The sequence below is a fragment of the Rousettus aegyptiacus genome, unplaced genomic scaffold (assembly GCF_014176215.1).
Source record: "Rousettus aegyptiacus isolate mRouAeg1 unplaced genomic scaffold, mRouAeg1.p scaffold_m13_p_8, whole genome shotgun sequence".
Taxonomy (NCBI): Eukaryota; Metazoa; Chordata; class Mammalia; order Chiroptera; family Pteropodidae; genus Rousettus; species Rousettus aegyptiacus.
Genome location: NW_023416311.1, coordinates 72,241,000 through 72,262,740, shown reverse-complemented (window position 1 = coordinate 72,262,740; position 21,741 = coordinate 72,241,000). Strand labels below are relative to the sequence as shown.

At 38.7% G+C, this 21,741-nt stretch overlaps 1 protein-coding gene and 1 pseudogene across 3 annotated transcripts; one reads left to right on the top strand and one right to left on the bottom strand.

The window, feature by feature from the left end:
• The first annotated feature begins 258 nt into the window (after window positions 1-258).
• Window positions 259-18,279, top strand: MARVELD2 (MARVEL domain containing 2). Of its 3 annotated transcripts, none has more exons than XM_016122217.2 (7): window positions 259-376; window positions 3,881-5,044; window positions 6,942-6,977; window positions 13,087-13,235; window positions 13,490-13,661; window positions 16,828-16,878; window positions 17,479-18,279. In XM_016122217.2, exons 2-7 carry the CDS (start codon window positions 3,896-3,898, stop codon window positions 17,599-17,601), a joined length of 1,680 nt encoding a protein of 559 aa, XP_015977703.2. In that variant the 5' UTR covers window positions 259-376; window positions 3,881-3,895; the 3' UTR covers window positions 17,602-18,279. The 3 variants fall into 3 exon arrangements, with proteins under 3 accessions (XP_015977703.2, XP_036081454.1, XP_036081453.1); XM_036225560.1 differs by lacking the exon at window positions 259-376 and adding an exon at window positions 403-521 and having other exon boundaries at window positions 17,479-17,624; XM_036225561.1 differs by lacking the exon at window positions 6,942-6,977.
• LOC118607340 lies at window positions 2,770-2,887 on the bottom strand (annotated as a pseudogene).
• Window positions 18,280-21,741: the final 3,462 nt, after the last annotated feature.

Here is a 21,741-nt window from a genome sequence, read left to right as displayed (position 1 = left end):
TTTTGGTTTCTACTATCTTTTAATATTTTCCTAACATGTAACATGTACTGTCTACCATGCGTCATTGAGCATAGTATGTGAATCTGCATCCAGTGTCAAAACTTTTCAAAAAATAGGAGGTGGATAGCAGCTTTGCGATGAGAACTCTCCGAAGGGATTAATCACACCCCAACTACCTTTTCCGGAGCTCTTAGTACGGAGCCTGGTTTAACTTTGCGGTGAGGGGCGGGGGCGAACGGCGCGCGCGGAACTGCCTGGGCTCCAAGCGGAGACCTGACAAAGCCGGGCGGGGCAAGGCTTGGCTCGCCCCGCCCCGGGAGCCCGATCCAGTTTCAGTCCCGTGGGCGGCGTGCGCGCTCTTCCGGCAGCTGCGCAGGTGAGGGTGGGCGCGAGGGGTGGGGCCTCGCCGCCCTGGGCAGGTGAGCAGGTGGGGTGGGGTCCTTGACCCCTCCCGGCGCGCTTTCCGGGCTCGCGGCGCTCGCAGATCCGCCCCGCCATAACCTGCGGCCGAGGCTGGTGCGGTAAGGGTTGAGGGGATCCTGGGAGAGCGGGGCCGGGAGTGGGAGTCAGCCAGGTCTCATTCAGGGTACACAGGTGCGCGGCAAGACGCTAGTTGCGTCGCCGCGGTCCTTTTGGGCACGGGGATCCTGGTTATTGGAATCCAGACATATCTGAGCTGACTTAGTTACGGCCACTTTGGGGCGGAATCTCCAGACTAAGTGGATTTTCACTCAGACGCAGAGACGGAGCAATCACACAGGGTGGGCAGAGCAGAGGACTGAACGGGTTGGGTGGGACGCGGCGCCAAGCGGCGGACTCAGGAGAGATGCTTGGTAGCCCTTGGCGCTCACTGGTGGGCGAAGTTAAAACTCTCAGGGCCTTTACCAACCCCCTAGGAACCCCACAACATCCTAAATCTACCTGTTTCATGGGCCCAACAAAATTTTAAAGCTCGCTGAAGTGGTGACTCTGTGTGAAGGTGACCAAGCTCGATTCCTGTGACACTTTGCTGGGGGCACCATATCTCCTCCCCTTGCAATGGCTTTCCCAGACATACGCCCCAGGAGAGTGGAGTCAGGATTCAGGTTTTGACAAAACAAAGACCCACTATGCCTCAGCGTGCTGAATCTAAGTGTTTTCTCAATGACACTGCAAGAACCGAGGGGTATCCAAGTATTTAATGTGCTAAAACACAGCGGACCGTAAGCTACTTTTCCGAGGGGAAGATAAATCCATTACAGTGAGGCACACTTTTTTTTTAACCTATGGGTTAAATTAAGTAACGGGGTATCCTTTAAATGCACATCTAATGTAGATATTGAGGGATATTATGTAAAACTTGCTAAAGTTATTTGTTGTGCTTGTGCTTCTGTTTTTCTTAGGACAATGTATTTCAAAACCATGGTAGTACTTTGCATTTCTAGAATTTAAACTTTGTTAGATAACAGATAAAGAAAAAACAGACAAAAAAAAACTGATTGCTATCATTTATAGAGTTCCGACTTTGTATTGGGCACTATGCTGGGGCTGTCCCAGTTAATTCTTTAAAATTGGGGTGCCACATGAGAAAGCCCCAGAATTTAGATTTCTTCATTTCCATCCATTTCCTGGATGGTTCTGTCTAGTCTGTGGCAGTACATACTCTTCTGTATGTAGACTGCCTACTTAACATCGCCACCTGTACTTCTAACAGGTATTTCAAACTCTCCAGGCTATTTCTCCCAAGGCTAAACTAGAAAGGTGGAGAAATGTTGCAGGTGAAATGATCTAATGTCTGGGATTTGCTTCAAAGTAATGTATTGGCAAGAGGGACTAAAGTAGGGGGAATAATGAAACAAGATTGGCCATAAATTGATACTTATTGAAGCTGGTTGGTGGATACATAAGCGTTCATAATACTATTCTTTCGACTTTTGTTATGTTTGAAAATTTCTGTGATAAAAAGTTTAATTCTCTGTATCTAGAATTTGATCTCTTCTTGTTGCTTCCATTGCTACCACCATGGGCTACTGGATAATTTCAGTGGCCTAGCCAGTCTCGCTGTTTTTGCCCATGTCTCCTGGAGTATACTCTCAATACAGCATCCAGATCCTATTAAAACAAGTTAGAGCTTGTCACTCCTCTACAGAGAAACCTCCAGTGGCTTCTCATCTCACTCTCAGTAAAAGCCAAAGTCCTTTCCAATGGCTTTCAAGGCCCTAGAGATTCAAATGGCCTCAATTCTACTATATACCCTCACTGTAGCCTCACTGGCCTTTATGCCTTAATAGTTATCCAACATGCCATGCACTCTCTCAAGGCTTTTGTACAAGCTGCTCCATCTGCCCGGAGTACTTACCCCTGATACCTGCCTAGCTTCCTCCTTCACCTTCATTTCTATTTTCAGATGTTCTCTATGAAAACTTCCCTGGTCATTCTATTTAAAATTATAAGACCCTGCCCACAACACAGTGTTTATCTCCTTTCTTAACTTTTTTCCTTAGCATCCAATATATTTCACTTCCCTTATCTTTCATTTGTCGCCCCTACCCCCCACTGAAATATAAGTTCCATGAAGGCAGAGATTTTAGTCAGCTTCATTTACTGATATACCTTCAGCATTGTACACAGCACAGCACTGATAAACTTGGTACATGGCAGGTGCTCATAAATATTTGTTGAATGAGCGGTCTCCATTTTACAAAGTAAAATAAAACAAAGCCATAGGAATTCTAAATTGTTCAAAACCTTAAAGGTGGGATTATTCATTTGAATTTTTTTTTTTTTTAATGCCTACAGCACCTGGTCTTCCTAGGTGGTTTCCCATCCAAGTACTAACCAGGCCCAGCCCTGCTTAGCTTCCAAGATCAGACGGGATCGGGCTTGTTCAGGATAGCATGGCTTAGACTCCACTTGAATTTTGATACCACCTTAATAGTGCTAAGTACAATGCCATGTACCCAGTGAGTCTTCAAGTAAATATACATTTATAAGCAATTCGAGGGAGAAATTCATGTGCTTTAAACCTCGTAGTTACATTAGCAAATGGTTTCTTTCTTTTTTAATATGTATCGTGTCATTGATTTCATGAAGGAAATCAATAGATTCAGTTAAAGTGCTTTTTCTATGCTTTATTTTTTAGGTGGATTTAATACCGTCTAAGATACTTTCTGAGTCTCCATGGCAACAGCAGGTTGCCTTCAGATAATTGCCCTGGAAAGAGTGATATACATGGTCATTGCTGCTGCTCTGTGTTGTACTTTTGGGGAATTTTTATCTTTGGTGATTTTTTTTCTCTGTGAAATCAATTTTTAAAATCTGGTGTCAAGTGTTAATATTTTAGAGTGAGAGGACCAACTCCCCTAAACTGACTTTCCTGATTTAGGAAGGAAAGGGGCTCTTCACTCCCTGTTTTTAACAGGCTGCTTCTCTTGGGCCATTCATTCCAAAGCAGATTTGAGTTCATGAAAACGAAGAGTATTTGCTGACCCATCAAATTTTGGTATGCTCAGACTCTTAAATATTTATATTTAGCTGCTTGAAGAACGGACTCTACTTTGGAATGTGGTAGTATCCTGTCTTGTTAAAATGTAGTCTTATTTTTGTTTTTTTACATTTTATTTATAGGACTCATAGATAAATTAGACTTATAACTTTTAATTCAGAACTAATTTAAAATTTTGATTGCTTTAAAATTGTATAGAATAATGACTATATCCCTGGCTAACAATAGTTATATATGTTTTAAACATACATATTTATGTTATCATTTTATATATCATAATAATAAGACATGGTTATGTTGGTTTCCTAAATATCATTTGCTACTAAATGAATAAAGTCAGCATCATTAAAATAATAAGTAAATAAGCATAAGTGATAACTTTAATCTTGGCCACAGGTATAGAAATCACAAATGTCGACAAATGATGGAAGAACCAGGAATCGGGACAAGCAGTACGACGAGGTCCCAGGAGATTTGGCTTATCAAGATGGCACCATAAGAACCCTCCAGACTCTTTGTGACAGTGAGCTGGCTGTGAGTGCTGATCCTTTGCCACCACCCCCTCTCCCATTACAGCCACCATTCGGCCCCTATTTCTACTCAAGTGACACAGAGGAACCAGCCATAGCACCAGATCTCAAACCTGTAAGGCGCTTTGTTCCCGAGTCCTGGAAGAACTTCTTCAGAGGGAAGAAAAAGGACCCAGAATGGGATAAGCCAGTGTCAGACATCAGATATATCTCCGATGGAGTAGAGTGCTCACCTCCAGCCTCTCCAGTAAGACCAAACCACCGTTCACCCCTCAGCTCCTGCAAAGATCCTTACGGAGGATCAGAAGGAACCTATAATTCCCAGAAAGAGGCTGAAGTGATGCTTCCCCAGGATCCCTATGGATCTCTAGGCCGACACACACAAACAGCTCGAACATACAGTGAGAAGGTGGAGGAGTATAACCTGAGGTATTCCTACATGAAGTCGTGGGCAGGCCTGCTGAGAATTCTGGGTGTAGTGGAGCTGCTTCTGGGAGCCGGCGTCTTTGCTTGTGTCACAGCTTACATTCACAAGGACAGCGAGTGGTATAACATGTTTGGATATTCAACACCCACTGCCATGGGAGGCATTGGTGGCTTGGGCAGTGTATATGGGGGCTATTACTACAGTGGTCCCAAAACCCCTTTTGTACTTGTGGTTGCTGGATTAGCTTGGATCTCCACCATTATTATTCTGGTTCTTGGCATGTCCATGTATTATCAGACCATTCTTTTGGACTCTAACTGGTGGCCCCTAACTGAATTTGGAATTAACGTTGCCTTGTTTATTTTGTATATGGCTGCAGCCATAGTCTATGTGAATGATATCAATCGAGGTGGACTCTGCTACTATCCATTATTTAATACGCCAGTGAATGCAGTTTTCTGCCGGGTAGAAGGAGGACAGATAGCAGCAATGATCTTCCTTTTTGTCACCATGATCGTTTATCTCATTAGTGCTTTGGTTTGCCTAAAGTTATGGAGGCACGAGGCAGCTCGGAGACATAGGGAATACATGGAACAACAGGAGGTAAGAAATTTCACTTTCGTTTGTTTTTCTTTTTTTTACTTCCTTGTTAAATATGTATAGTTCTCAAAACAAAGAATTTGTAAAACCTTTTTTTTTTTTTAACTTGAAATTCAAAAGTCCTAGCTCATAAACTGACATGCCAAGACTGGGATAACCCACTCGGGTGTGTTACTGTTGTACAGCGCTGCACGTGGACACTAGATATGTAATGTATATGGCTTGTTGGCTGCATTATTATGTCTTTCTGATGCGTAAGGGGAAAACACAGCTGCTGAATTCATGCAAAGCAGTTTAGTAACATGTTCAATAAATGCCTCATCATTAAAGTAAGTTTGAGAATAATTTCAATTCTTTACTTTGGTAAGACCAAAAAAAAACAATTTTTCAGTTAGAGGAGGAAACTGCTCATTTAAATCTGTTATGATAAGTCCCACTTTCTTCCACTGAGTTAAAGTCAGGTAAGAATATGGTGAACCATATTTGATTTTTTTTTTTTAATTATTGAGAGGGTAGGCTGTTATAATCATACCTTGTGAAAACTGTCCCAGGTGTTTTGATGTTTCATCCTTATTTTAGGGAGATGAGTATTCCAAATTAGAGTGGGAGCCATGCACTTGATTTTATTTCTGGGATTTAACTAATCATTTATAAGAAGAGGAAGGAGGAGAAGGAAGAAGAGGAGAATTAATAATAATTCCTGGAGAATAAGACTATATAAAATTAAAATTATTTTATTCGAAAAGTGGCACAATTTTAAGAGGATGTTTTACTAGCTTCGTTTTACCCTGAAGTTAATGTTTTGCTTTCTTCTAAGTAGGAGAGTGTAGTAGAACTGCCTATGCCACTGAAAATCTCAGTATTACCCTAATTTTTTCCCTAATTTTAAGTCAGCTATATCACTCATCTTTTCCCACTTTTCCAAAGATGTGCTAGATACTATATAATTTTACATGGTGTATGTTAGGCAAAACTATAGATAATAATGAAATACCGTTTTTATTTACTCAATAACCTGTTTATTTACTCACTGACCTATGTATTTGGTTTTTAATCTTTTACAAGAATCTTATGTATATCAACCACAAAAAACTGATTAAGTTTATAACAAGTACCTCATATGTTACATGGAGAGCCTCAACATGTTTCAGTATGATTCATACTCTCTTGTCACAGAATATATTTGTCTTATTAGAACTTGACATAGATTCAAGTTATTTCTAAAAGTTTATCTCAGCACATGAAGCAGATTTCTTAAATTTACATCTGTTTATACAAAGTAAAGAACTTTAAATTCCAATCAGTGTCAAATCTAGATAGTAAAACACACATGCTCATAATTTTGTGTTTTTAATTTTATATAAGTTTAATAACAGAGTTCTTAATGTTTTTTTAATTCTGCATGAATGATTAATTATCAGTATAATACTTTCTTTTCCCTTTCTCAACAAAAACTTGTTTTTATCAGACTTTTCATAATGGTTGATTAGTCTTGAATCACCTCAGATGTTGGAGGTTGTGCCTTTTTGTGTATTGTTAGAAGATGTAATGGCCTGTGGCTTTTTCTGTTAATTTTATAATGTAACTGTCCCTAACTCTTTAACTATGCAAGGTAATGGGAGACAAGAATAAATAAACTCTCTAGGGAATTCAGAGCAACTCACCTAATAGTCCATGTTTCCAACTCTGCTGTCTGCTCCTGATTCACAGGGAATTACAGTTATTCCTCCTCCTCTATTTTCCATTGGCCCATGGAAATGTGGCCAAAAGAGTAGGAGAAACATCTGACCGACCAGTAGAGCATCAACCTCTATAAAACTGATTGGGCTATATGGCTGAAAACATTTATAAAATAGCATCACGTGCCTTTGAAAAATCATTTTAATTCTTTTCATTACAGATAAGTGAGCCATCATTGCCATCAAAAAGGAGAATGGTAAGAATAAAGTTCACATTATAGTTTATCTCTAGATTCATTATTTTCTCAATGTAAATCTACAGGGTAGATCTTCTGTCTATGAAAGTGTATCTAATACATCAAGTTCATAATAAGACTTTCAGCTTTTTTCTAATACTTAAAGGCTCAAATTAGACAAGGTTATTTATAGCTGCTTGTAATTTTGTTCCATGAAACTTTATGCAAGTGAACTGTTGGTTTTCCTTATGTTTAATTTTTAATTTTTTAAAAGTGAAAGTAATTCTTCCAAACTTTCTTCAGTTTCTTTAAAGATCTTTGCAGTTCTTTTCCATCCTTTTCAATTTGCTTCCAGATACCAAATTTTGTTGTGTCAGGAAAGAAATTCCATGATTTACTAACTGTGTGTCAGTAGGCAAGGTATTTAACCTCTAGTGCTTTGTATCTTCATCTGTAAAATTGGAGTAATAGGAATAAATTCTACCCACAGGATTGCTGAGAGGATTAAATGATAAACAGTGCTACGGTGAATAACATTATGCATATAAGTATATACTTTATTTTATATATCTTGATTGCCCATTTGCTCAATAGAAGTTTTACCGATTTCTACTCTCAACAGTACAACAGGCTTCCTCACCCCCTGACCAAAACAGTGTATTAGGAAATTTGTTAACATCTGTCATTCTGATAGGTAAAAAATCGTATCTTATATAGTTATAATTTCCATTTCTCTTATCAGGAGTGAGCATTTTTCATATGTTATGTTTGCATTTCTTTCTCTATTAACTGTCGTATCCTGTCCAATTTTTTTTTTATTGGATTGCTAATTCGTACAAGTCCTTTGTTAAATGTAAACATTTTGAAAATACCTTCTATGAGTTTTTTCTGCTTTATTCTTTATAACACACAAATACTACTTGAAAATATTTTGTTTGTGCTGAAATAGGGATTAATGAGGCAGGTGAACAGTCTGTCCAAGGGATCATGATTAATACATCAGCATCGTTATTAATTAATTCATTGAGCAAATATGTGCCAGTTAGGCTGTGACCTGAATACTACAGGGAGTATTGCCTCCATTTTACAAGGGCTTCCAAATCTAGTGAAAAAGAAAACACAGACAAAAGATTAGTAGAATGTGATAATTGGGGGGGGGGGGGGCACAAGCATCAAGAACTATAAAATTCAAATAATTTGCTTAAGGATTTGTATTTCTCTGACATCTCCTGGGGAAATGAACTTATGGATGATAATGCCTCAAATTCAACATTGTTTGTTGGTCATCTTTGGGGATTTATAATTAGCCACATTTTTTTTTAAAGAGTCAGTTGCATTAAATTATTTCTGACATGGATACGAGGTCCTCCGAATTGCAGCTGAGATAGCTCAACAGCTTTTCTGAGATTATTTTGGATATTCATAGTTCTTTAGAAATCAAGAGATATCTGATGAGCCCTGACTGACTGGGCATAGGACAAATGAGACTGGTATGAGCTGGTCTACAGAATATTGAAGAGTCTCTTTCTTACAAGACAGAGTGGACCTAGTGCTACAAACCTATACATTTTAAACATTGTTTAGAATTAGAGAATATGCCACTGTACCTCTGTGTGTGAAGCTTTTTATTTGTTTCGTATTTAAACTTACTGATTCTCTTAGTTTAGTTTCATTTATTTATTCATCATTTATTGCTGTCAGACATTTCAATTAGACTTGTTCTAGCTCAGTGGTACTAAAAGTCAGAGTAAGTAAATGGATGCTCACTTTTGAGCTGTCTGAAATATACATATCAGATATTCCCGAAAGTGATAGGTGGGCGTCTGGCTAACTGGGGGGACAAGGATAAAGGGAGACTTTTCATCATGTGCCCTTTTGGACCTTTTGAATTATATACCATGTGTATATATTACCTAATCAAAAATGTTTTAACTTTTTAAAAAAGTAAATTAATACTCATTTCAAATATTGAGACAAGGAAAATAAGGCTAATGTTTAAGTAATAACACCAGCCTTTTGTTTGAGATTTAAGTGCCACCTCCCTAACTTATCCTGTAGGCTGCCTTCCAGTGTTAGTCCAGAGACCTAAGTGAGTTTGACCAAATGCAGAGAGCAGTCTTCCCAACTGGGAGTCACCATGAGGGTGGCTTTGGCAGATGGTCATTAGTACTCTCATTCAAGATGGCAAATATCACCTTAACCCAGTAGTAAGTCCAGCTCCCGCACAGAGACTGGCTAGGAGACTCCTAAATTCCACCCTGGCCAGGAATGAATTGCTGTCCTATTAAAGAGTCCTAAAATAATGTTCACTGTATGGAAAATATTGAGTTTAAAGGGACGTTGGTTTAAAAGATGGATCAGGGTTAGAAAGACTGTTTATAATGGAAAAAGGGCCTAAAAACTTACATATGAGGACATTCATTTTTTAAAGGCTGTCTCTCAGCAGGTGATATCAAAATCTGATATCAGAGTTAGCAAGTCACAGGGCTAGCATTAGGAAAGATGTTCCAGAGCACCCTCAGGGGCAGAAGATAAGACTGTTTGCTTTGTGGGGTTAAAGGTGGCCTACGTGTTGCTGAGCAGACTGCTCAACACAGGGCTGGATGGGGTTGCTTCCTGAGCTGCAGTGTGGTAATGATGTGGGAGGGGTGGTCATTCTTGGCCAGATGGAATTTATGGGCTTCCTGGTCAGTCCCTTTAAGGTAGTGGGTTTATTCAGGGGATTAAGTGCACAGTAGAGTAAAAGGCTTGGCCAAATTAGAGGCGGGTACCCCAAATGATAGAGTGGTCAGCCTCCTTGGTGAAAATGTGGCTGGAGCAAGGACAGGATTGGAAGGATCTGCCCAGGAGTTCTAGGGTACCTCTTTCGAGCCACCGTAGACAGTTGGTGCTCAGCATGTCCAGGGTCCCAGATCCTGAAAGAGGTCCTGGGATAGTTGTGATGAACTGTAGCAAAGTTGGAACCCCATTCCTGGGACTCCTTTTCAAATCCTATCAATCCAGTTACCTTTGTCCTCTTTCAGGATGTGGGAGTTGAATGTAAAATGCAGCCTTTCAAAGGCCTCTTCCTGGTAGATGGATCACTGTGAATCAACATATTGAGGTGTATTCTAGAGGCAGACCTCTGTGAGAAGGAATCTCATGACTTACCAGTGAGGCTCCTTAGAGAAAAGATTAGATCTCCAGTTTCTCATCAGGTATGATAGTCACCTTTCCTTCCTAGTCCTTGGCAGGGAAGAATTAGCAGCCTACCACAGGAGAGGCAGTGCAGTATGATGAACAGAAAATAAACTTTGGGATCTGAATGTGATTACTAGATCAGCTACTTCCTAGCTCTGTGACTCAAGGGATATTAATTACCCTCTCTGAACTTCAGTTTCCTGTCACTCGTTTGGATCTATCTGCTAGGTTGTCCTTTCTTATTTTGTATTTTAACAATTACAGTTTATAAAAAGCAAATAGATTATTTTTAAAAGAAATAATATACATACATAAAGTAAGATCACATAGAAGCAGAAACAAATTCTAATAAATCCCTAAGTGCAGGGTAGATTTCTTTCCCATGCAAGAAAAGCCAATGGTGTGGGTTTGGAATCAGGGGCCTGTGTATCATTACATTATATGTTCCAAGGGAGAGAGAATCAGAAACTGGGCAAATGCACACCGAAATACATATCTAGCTCTCCCCATTTCTAACTTAACAGATTATTCATTCGTTCAGCCCCTTTTTAATTTGAAAAGCTTAGTAATTATATCCAAAGCATTGCTTATCCCGTTGCTTAATTACCTTCTCTTGCCTCACAATAAAGCTTTTCTGATATTTGCTGACAAGACGTTTTTACTAGAAACAAAGAAAGGTCATGAAATCTGGGGCTTTGTGGTTGTAATCAAGAACACTGATTGAGATTGGTCTGCCCCAGGGCTGAGGCCCAGCTCAGCCTTTCTGTGAAAGCCTCAAGTGGTTTTGATTTTTTGTCTCATGTCTAGTTTCAGACATTTTTTTCCCCAGTAGGTTTTTCTAAACGGATGGTCAATGAGGTTCACCCAAAAAGAGTGAAAGAAAATGTTAAGAGCGCGCGTGCGCGCACGCGCGCGCGCACACACACACACACACACACACACACAAATTAAAGCAAGCTAGATACTCTTTGTGAAAATATTGAAATTCCCTCTTTACATTCAAAGGTAAATCTTGGAATTAGAGAGGGGCAAGGAAGAAAGATGAATAGTTCCTGCTTGAAAAAACTTTACCTGGGGAAGAGTCCTCATATGGACTCTTCACATGGACTCTCCTGCCCGCTTCCTCCACCAACTGCCTGAGAAATGGATTGTTAAGTATTTAAAAACTAAAAAGGGATAGCATGAAATAAATCCATTTACTTAAGCCAAAAAGATTTCCCCTGATGTTTAATACCATGATTCATTTTCAAGATTAAATATAAAAGAATTCACTCGAGCATCATAGATCCAACCTTCAGACTCTCTGCTCCTTGAAATACTCTTGTTTCACCTTGTTTCCTCAGGGTATTTAGCTCCCCATTCTCATTCTTGCCATTTGGGGCCCAATGGCTAGGCGTGCTTTAGGTGATTTGGTTCCCCTTCACCTAACACCATGGCTGCCAACTTCTCTTTTTCATTACCCTTTCCCAGGGCTGGTTAGCAGTCTCCATGGGCTGCCCTGTTCGGTGAGTCAAGAGCTAGTGGTTTTGAGAATGAACTAATGTTAGACCAAACCTCAAAGGCTACCTCAGAGATAGGAAATCAGGAAAAAGGCTTTTAAAAGCTGTCAGGCAAGGTTTTAAAAATCCTGTTTTATACATATATATTTTTTTTTTTTCAGTGAAGTCGGGGCCCTCCCAAGCCACTCTCAGTTTAGTTCAATGAGTTTAATTCAGCAAGTGTGAACTGAAGGCCCAGAGGGGCTTTGGGGGAGCTTCCTGCTCTAAGGAAGAGCCACTGTGCCCAGAGTCGAGCTCCCTTTCCTCCAGCAGTACGGCATTGCCCACCCTGCCCCTCGAACTCATATCTAGTCCTAAAGAACTTAAGGGAGCTTCGGATTGAACAATACGCATTTAAGTAAACTAGTTTCTTTGTGTTATTCATTTAAAGTATCGATGAGCCAAAAAGTTCTAGGTTTCAGTTGTGGGTTTTCCACTTCATCGCTGTGAGACCTTGGAGAATGTACTTAAGCTCATTTTATGCATAAAATGGAAACCCCTCCTCCTGGCATCCACCAGCCTCACCAGCTTGGTTGGTGTTCTGGGCACTGCCCAGTGGGGTTCCTGAACAGCCTTTTCCCAGCCCCTAAACTGTGTAATCCATCTTAGTCGGCCCACTCCTGCTTCCCTTCTTTTGGCTATTTTAGTTCTTAAGGCTTGTCCCCGATATGTCCTCTCTGGGCCATTTCATCTTGTGTTCTTTTCCTCTCTTTTGAATGTGCCATTTTTTACTAAAAAGCCTGCTAGGGGCTTCCAGTTTAGAAACCAGGGTGACTTAAACCAGCACCTTCAGGATCCTCGTAGGCCCTCCTCAGGGAATCACAGGGTGGGGACGCCTGGGCAGGATGAAGATTCCCACCAGCTCTCTCTCCTCCGGAAGGGCTTGCTTTCCTTTCAGATGATGAACACGATGCCCCTCGCCTCTCGTTTCCCTTTCTGACCTCCTCAGTGGCTACCGGAATTGATTCATCGCAGGTTTCAGTGTCATTTTTTCTCTTTTCATTTAAATAGCCTTGTTCCATTTTTATTCCCCAAATTTCTTAATTTTAACTACTTTTTTTAAATTCTTTTACAATTAGCTGGAGTATAAATCCTAAATAAATAAAGTACTTAAGACCCCACATTTAACATTTTATCATCCACCTTTGACACATACATTGGGGTTTATTGGTTGGTGTTCTATCTATTATTACTCCCACATCTCAATGTGATTCCCTTTAGCTGTTACAGAAACATTCAGAACAACTTTGTGACTATAAAACATGTAAGTCTGAAGTGAAATGCTAATTGCTCTTTCCACTCTTCTTTCTCTTGCCCCTCCTCCTATTCACTCCTAAGATCAAATTTGGTTTTTTTTTTTTTTCTTACTGCCTCTGTTTATAAACAAATCCTCTTTTTCTCCTAAACTGTAGTGTGAAATGGCTGTTGGTGGTGACAGACAGAGAGACCAAGAAGTTAATTTCAAAGAGTTGAGAGCAACAAAAACAAAACCTGAAGTCCTGAGTGGACACATCCCCCCCGGTCACATTCCTAAGCCTATCGTGTTGCCTGATTATGTGGCGTGAGTATCCATCGGAATCCTCTGTCAGGTTAGAAATTGAGAGATTCCATCTGGGCTTCTCATTTTCCTATTTGTCTCCAAGGTAACCCTCGCTGCTTAAAATCATTTATATTTGGACAGTTTTTTGTTTCCCGAGACGTAATATATTGAATTGAAGGTGCAGTCTGGTCAGTGAGGAATAAGCTAAGCTGATTTCCCATTCAGCTTGTTTTAGTGAAAAAGTTATAACTTTGGTTATTTTTTTTCCCCCACAGAAAATACCCTATGATTCAGACAGATGATGAGCGAGAACGCTATAAAGCTGTGTTCCAAGACCAGTTTTCAGAGTACAAAGAGCTCTCCGCAGAAGTTCAGGCCATCTTGAGGAAGTTTGATGAGTTGGATGCAGTGATGAGCAGATTGCCACCTCATTCGGGAAACCAACAGGTCAGTGTCTCCAGCCGCCTCGGAGAAGCACCAATAGTTAAGACCTTTTTTGAAATATAGGAAAGCCATAACCGTCCGTATCAGTTATCTGGGTCTATGAAAGTCATTTGAGATCTTCAAGGTGACTGGTCAAGGTTACAAGTCAAATTATATAATTTAAGTCTTCTGCCTTCAATTATTAAACAGTATTTTATTTTCTTATTTAAGTAAAGTATAAATTTGCCTAAGATACATACTGAGTAAACCAGGGTCCCAATGGATAGTTGGCACACTCAAACTAAGATAATTTGAGGAGGGTTTAATCACTAAGGAGCAAGCAGGGTATAGGAGAGCCAACCAGAGGACCTGCATTCTCTAGCAGTAACAGCCAAGTGGGGACTGCCTAGGCCCAGAGAGCATGGTGGGTAAGAATGGAGAGCAGCTCTGAAGCTCCGAATGCGAGCTACTAGGCACATACATCAGACCAATAACCATGATCACGGCAGAAAAGAAAACCAGAGGTGGAGAGGGCAGCCATAGGGGCGTAAGCGTTTTCTGTAAAGTTCTCTCTTTTTTGTTTTCCTTTCATATTTTAATATCTCTGAAATCAGGATGCCCTCATAATCGATGGCATTTTTTATCAAATATATATATTTTATTGAGATATAATCCATATACCATAAAATTCACCCTTTTTTTTAAAATTCTCATTATGGTGAATTCACCATTTTTAAGTGTACAATTCAATGAGTTTTAGTACATTCACAGAGTCATACAACCATTACCAGTCTCTGGTTCCAAAATACTTTCATCACCCCAAAGGGAAACCCTATAACCATTAGCAGTTATTCCCCATTCCCACCTCTCTCCAACCACTGCCGATTCCTAATGTATTTTCTGTCTGTATAGATTTGGTTATTTTGAACATTTCATATAAATGCAATAATATGATATGTAGCCCTTTGTATCTGGCTTCTTTCACTTAGTAGAATGTTTTCAAGGTTTGTCTATACTGTAGCAAAAAATGAGTACTTCATTCCTTTTCATGGTGGGATAACAACATTCCATTGTAAGCATATACTATATTTTGTTTATACATTTATCAGTTGATGGACATTTGGGTTGTTTCTACTTTTTGGCTATTAGAATAAGGCTGCTATGAACATTTGTGTGTAATATCCTATCCTTTTTAAAGAGGAGATATTCATCTAATCTATTACTTGTGCAATTAAAATTTTAAGAGCTCCCATAGCATTTTTAAATAAATGTCAAATAAGCTAATGTATGTATATATAACATATATTCATGTTTTTTATATATGTGTATATATTCATTCTTCTTAGACCCATATTAGTTGGGTATCTTTGTTTTGACCACATACTTTTAAGTGCACATTTAAATCAGTTATGATTATGAGCTATCTAAGCCTAATGTGTAGAATAGTGACATTTTCCCAATCCTGGAGTGATGGGATCGTGTTGGCTAAGTGATGCTAGTACCAGGAAGCAGGAAAAATCCAGCAAACACTGCAGGTCAAGGGTCAGTTAGTACCATTTGAAAAATAAGCAAGGTCTAAGGAGGGTGACCAAGTTTAGAGTCCCCCAGAGGAGTGCTGGAAGGACTAAGCAGGCCCCAGGAATCTGGATCAGCACAGGGCAGGAAGAGTAAGCTGATCGATTAACAGACAAGACACTGAAAAACCGAACCATGACATATAGTCCTTGAGCCTATACCTGTGGTCTCTGGTTTGTGGGCTTTGTATGAGTGGGCAGGGGCTCAGGCATGTGGGTCTGCAGTTGTGGGTGAGGCGTCCTGAGTATAGTATAAGCCGAGAGAGAGACGAGTCTATCCATGGCATTGCCACACAATATCAACAAGTCATCTCCTCTGGTCTTCAAGTGGTGTGGCAAGTAAGTAGCCAAGTAACTGGGCTAGTTAGTTTCAGTGTTTCCTCCAGTCCTTATCTAAAGTAGAAATATTAATTGTATCACAAAAGTTCACTTACTGGCCACACGCCAAGTTTCGCTGTGGGCAGGAGTCTGAGTAAGGCTTATTCACTTCCCAGCACGTCCCCAGGGAACTGTTTCAAAGCCCTGCTTTGGAGGCACAGGTTCTCTCACAAACCTGGTTGTGTGCCCTTGAAAAATCAGTCATATGACTTTTCTAAGCCAATAAAATAGGAATATTGCTCAAAATAATTTCTCTGGTCCCCACCCTATTAAATTCGGCTTCTCTCACAGACTTCAGGATCAGTTTTACAGCTCTCAGCCTGTGTCTCCCGCCCAGCAGCCCTGGTCCCAAGCAGCTGGTTTACTCCTAGTCTAGGACCTGTGAATATAGGTGACAGCTGAATCACCAGGTTCATTTCGCTGCTGGCAGCAATCAGAACGCAAGCAATACTCATGATCTTAGTGTATAAAGGACACTGATGTATTAAAATGTACTGGGAGAAGTATGTGAGTAAATGATGGAAAATAAGAACTATAAATTATTACATTTATTTTTTATTTATTAGATTTACAGTATCTTACAATCTCTAAAGCATAGGTTTCCACAGATAAAGGCATTGCTCTAGTCATCTATTTCCTTTGGATAGACTGTTCAACCCCTTAACAAATTTCAGTTATTATAAAACTTAGAATAAATTTAGGAGGAACCTTATGTTGGTAGTTTTCAAAAGTTGAACAGTCTCAACCTCTTAATCCCAATACCTCATAACATGAAAAAGAACTTTGCAACAGGGATGGAAGTGATGCTTAGTAATAGCTAATGTTGGGATCATCATGTGCTACGCACTTAATAAGGATCACTTCAAATAAGTGAACCTTCTCACAACTCTATGAGGTAGTTGTGGTTATTTCTACTTTACCAATAAGGAAACTGAATCTGAGTTGGGGAAAGAGCTTGCCCAAGTCACACATCTGGCAAGCAGTGGCACAGGGACTCAGTTCTGGTTTCGTGCAGGCAGGGGACTTTGTCTCCGCTCACTAGATCCCAGTGCCTGAAAAACAGGAAGACCTCACATGTTTGTCCAGTGAATTGAATTTTTGTGTATAAATATTTTCATTATAGTCTTAGGTAAAAATTGTTTTCTGTCCTAATTTTCAGTACACTTTGAGACATTGCTGAGGTATGATTTGAGTAAATGCAAGTGTTTTAATTGAAGTATGCAATATTCTGTTTTTAGGAACATGAGAGAATTTCACGAATCCATGAAGAATTTAAGAAAAAAAAGAAGGTGAGTAAAACCATTTTCTTCTTCAAAGCATATTCTTATCAAAGTATAATAGTGACAACTGACAGATTTTAGATTCTTTTCACTAAAGTAGTTCTTTTTTTGTATTTTTTAAGATTCTGCTTGTTGGGGATTAGGGGTGTCTACTGGCCACCTTTTCTGCTCATCTCTTCTGGTTACATTCTGCTGTCTTGATTTAGCCACGCAGAGAAATGAGCACCAATATAGGACTCTCTACCCACATTTCCTTCAAAAAGATTAACTTATTTTACATGTTTCCAACCTGTCCTTAACTACACAGATCAGTAGAGACTGGAGAGGGCTTTCATTAAGCATTTCTATACTTATTATTTACTTTTTACATATTTTTGACTACTAAAGTTAAAGGTGCCTCAGCTCTTTGAACCTACCCATTTGGCTGTGAACCTAAAACTGTTCCAAAAAATAAAATCTACCAAAAAACATGTGGAGAGCTTCACTGTTATTCTCTTAGGCAGAGTTTGAAATCTACCCTGAAGGGTCATTTTCTGGGTGATAATGTATGTTTGTGTGTTCTTTACTGAGGAAGTAGAGGCTGACGTAACAACTATGTTTCTTTTCCAGGATCCTGCATTTCTGGAAAAAAAAGAACGCTGTGATTATCTAAAGAATAAACTTTCTCACATAAAGCAAAGAATTCAAGAATATGATAAAGTAATGAATTGGGATGTACAAGGTTATTCTTAAACCTATTTTAAACTACTTTTTTTATATCAAACTTAATATTTATTTACTGTCTTTTTTATGTTAGATAGAGAAGCAACTGCTTCCTGAATCAGCTTCTAGTTGGTGTGGCTGGTATGCATGCAATATTAAAACAGTCTGATTTCCCTTCAGACATTTCAAAATATTTAAATTTACTAAAGGCCTTTACTAAAAATGAAATAAATCCTGTATTCATCTGTGTACAAGTTATCTTGTTGAAATTAAAAGTGATTTAGAGATGGTATCCTTGTGATATGATAAGCAAGTAGGGTATCAGTTCTGGTGCTGTAATGTATCAATTTTTCCTTTTTTACTCAGACTGATTTTTATAGGACAAATTTCTCTTCCTAGCCAAAGGTGTCATTTTTTTCCCCCCTTGAAAGGGGTTTGAATCCAAGATCAACATTTTCAAGACTTATGATCTTGAGCAAGTTGCTTTACCTCTCTCTGCGTGTTTCCTCATCTGTAAAATAGGGCTAATAATAGTACCTACCTCACAGGGTCGTTATGAGGGAAAGATGTATAAAGTACTAAAGTACTTAGAACAGAGTCTGGCATATTATAAGTACTACGTTTGTGTTTGTGAAATCTACAGAAGTGTTTGTGAAATGAATAAATGCCTGGAATAAATCTCAAAGAAAGGTCCTTAGTCAGTAAGTACCCAAAAGGCTATGTGTCTCATGACTTTCTTTTTTGTGCTGTTAATAACTCTAACCACACAAAACCATAAGCAGGTGCTTCCCTGTGGCTCTGTGCTCTCTGGGGTCCAACTCATCTTTAATCGGTATCACTGTGCACCTATCCCCACATCCTCACAGCCCAGCTGTTCTTATGTATATCACATCACATAGAAGGGCTGTGTGAATGTTGTTGACCTCTTTCTTCCATCCTGTTTGGATGTCCATCCTAAGGCCCCACGATATTGCATTTACTTAGAATCTCCCTTTCATTTATTGGGATGCTTCATATTCCCCAAAATTATCTTGGCTTTGGCACTTTATTCATGAGAAATTTTTAAATTTTTATTAGTATGAACAGTGAACTACCTAAAAAATGTTTTTAAAAAATTATCGTTATTGGATTCTATTCAGCAGCAACTATCTTGTAGATAATTTCCAGGCATAGAAGTACAATTTTTGCTTAATGTAGGCGCCATTGAAACAATTGATGTTCAAAGAATTTTTCTAAAGTGATAAAACCAAAGAAAAACACGTGGAAAAGCAGAAGGTTGAAAATATTGGTTACTGAAAGAACTTCCAGGTTTTTCTTTGTCAGTGAAATTTTATTTAGTGTTTACTGTTAATATTTTAATTCCATGGTTCTCAGACTGTGCTTAGGGCCCTAAGAGTCTTAAGAGGCGACACCAAGGGAAGTGTGAGGCCCCCTCTGGACCCCTCCCTCGCCCCCCCACCAACTAGAACAGCTTCACTTTCTGCGTTATATACCAGGGCCCCACGTTGACATTTCACTTAAGAGGACTGACCCTTAAAAAATAAAAGATGAAATAATACCATCTTGGTAGATTGTAAAGAGTTAGATTAACACTGAAATGAAGTGTTAAGGAAATTCAATTTTGCAAAACTTAATTTTACTAGAATTGTAAGTGTTAATCTTTGAAAACCAATGTTGTAACACTGATTTTTAAATTTTTTTGTCAGTACCTAAGCATATTAAAATTTTAGTTACATATTGTTTTGCTTTTCTAGCACTCCTGCGTTGACTGGGCATGTTTTGAAAATGTTTTCCATTATCAGAAAATAAACGAGAAGTCATTGAAAACCTGTAGGTCATGACATTCAGGTGGCTATTTCCTCCTCTTCCATTATTTGTAAGAATTCAAAGTCAAGGACACCGTGCTGGTTTCCTCAGGCTGTTATAACAATTACTACAAGCTGAGTGGCTTAAAACAACAGAAATTTATTGTCTCTTGAGTTCTTCAGGCCAGAAGTCTGAGATCAAGACATCAGCAGGGCCACACTTCTGAAATCTGTGGAGGCATCCTTCCTAGCTGCTGGTGGTTTGCAGGCAATCTTCGGTGTCCCTTGACTTGTATACGTATCACCCAAATCTTCTGTCTTCACATGACCATCTTCTTTTTTTTTTTTTAGCATTTTATTTTATTTTATTATTAGTTTCAAGTATACAGTACATTGGTTAGACATTTATATAGTTTATGAAACAGTCACTGCTGATTACTTTGTCACCCATCTGGCTCTCCACCTAGCTGACTGCATTTCCTATGCTGTGTTCCCTCCTCCCTGTGACCATCTATCAACTACTAATTTATACTTCTTTAACCTTTCACCCTTTTCTCCCAGACCCCCAAACCCCTCCCCTCTGGTAGTAACCAGATAGTCCTCTCTATTTGTCAGTGTTTTCAATTAATTTGTTCTTTTTTTATTCCTTAGATTCCTCATGTAAGTGAAATCATATAGTATTTATCTTTGACTTATTTTACTTAGCATAATAACCTCTAGATACATCTATGTCATTGTAAATGGTAGGATTTCATCTTTTATGGCTGAGTAATAATCCATTGTATAGATGAACCATAATTTCTTTATCCAATCATCCATTGACATGGCTGTCTTCTTAAAAGGACACTAGTCATTATTGAATTAGGGACCCACCTTCTCTAGTATGACCTCATATTAACTAATTCTACCTGCAGAGAGCCTATTTCCAAATAACATCCCATTCTGAGGTGACAGGCTAGGACTTCAAAACTTTTTTGGGGTGTGAGGGGTGGGCACACAATTCAACTCATAACAGCCACCTTTGGCAAGGTGTGAGATTCAGAAGCCAAGGTAATCTATACATTTTCTTTCCTTCACCTGACTTTAATTTGTATTCTAATTTGAAACTTAATATGAGGATTTGTCAATATTTCTAAAAGGGCAAATTGTATATTCTTCACGCATTCATTTGCCAGTTATATGCCAAGTGCTTTCATTGGCCAGGTGTTCTAGCATTGCAGATACAACTGTCAGTAAACAAGTAGAGACCCTGAGGTTACTGTCTAACAGAATATCTGCATGAGAAGACAAGGGGTTGACGATGAAGTATACATTTTTGTTATGCACATTTCTAGAAATGGTTTGTATAATGAACCTGATACTGAGATTCACCAGTCTTCAAAAGATAAACAGTGTAGGAAAAATCTATAATTTCTTGACGTCTTTTAAAAACAAAAAAAACTTGTGAAAAAAATTTTAAAGGAAAAAAAATGAATATAAAAGCTTAGAAAATAAAAGTCCCACCACTATCAATTCCACTCCCTGGCGATATACACTGCTTGGAGCATATCCTTCCAGTCTTTATGATACATAAAATCACTTAAAAATTATCTACCTTAATACTTTAAATGTGTTTTTAAAGAATATCTGAGAGGCAGCGCCAATGTGTGATAGAGCAGCTCTCCTGTAATAGAAAATCTGAGAATAGTCAAAGGTAGGAGAGATGGTTAAGCCCAGCAGAAAGAGAAGGTAGAGTTCTGAGCTCATCACAATCGAGACTCCATCTCTTACTGTGTGATCTTGACAAATGAACTTCTCTAAGCATCAGCTTCCTTATCTGTGGCCTGGGGATAATAATACTGCCTGATGAAATTGTTGTGAAATTAAATGCAATAATGTAGGTAAATCCCAGGTAGATGGTTGCTCAGTAAGTGGTGGCTAGATATTCAGATACGGTTTTCATTGAGTTAGATGATGAGTTGACTATTTTAAAGATAGGTTATCAAAATGAATAATAATGATCAAAGGCTTTTTCAGAAAGTATATAGGTAATGCATTTATTGTTCCAAATTTAGAAAATGAAGATAAACTCACTGTCTTCCAAATACACACAAAGTTGCCTAAATACTACCCAGAGATAGTCACTCTTAATATTTTGGAACATATTCTTTCATTCTCATCAGGTATATATTTATATAAACAAAGTTTTGGTATTTACTAAATTTTTAAAAATTATATAGTATGTTATATTGTGTTTTAATTAAGAATTAATAAAACTAGATCATGTCATTTTCCTGATCATGGTATTTATGTTTTCTATTTCATTTTAATGCAATTCAATTATATTATTGTTTTAAAATTTTTGATATTCATATGGTGGAAAAAC

Coding starts and splice junctions, on each gene's coding strand:
- MARVELD2 (XM_016122217.2), top strand. CDS start 3,896: ATGTCGACAAATGATGGAAGAACCAGGAATCGGGACAAGCAGTACGAC. Junction 6,978..13,086: donor TGCCATCAAAAAGGAGAATG/GTAAGAATAAAG, acceptor CCTAAACTGTAG/TGTGAAATGGCTGTTGGTGG. Junction 13,236..13,489: donor GTGTTGCCTGATTATGTGGC/GTGAGTATCCAT, acceptor TTTCCCCCACAG/AAAATACCCTATGATTCAGA.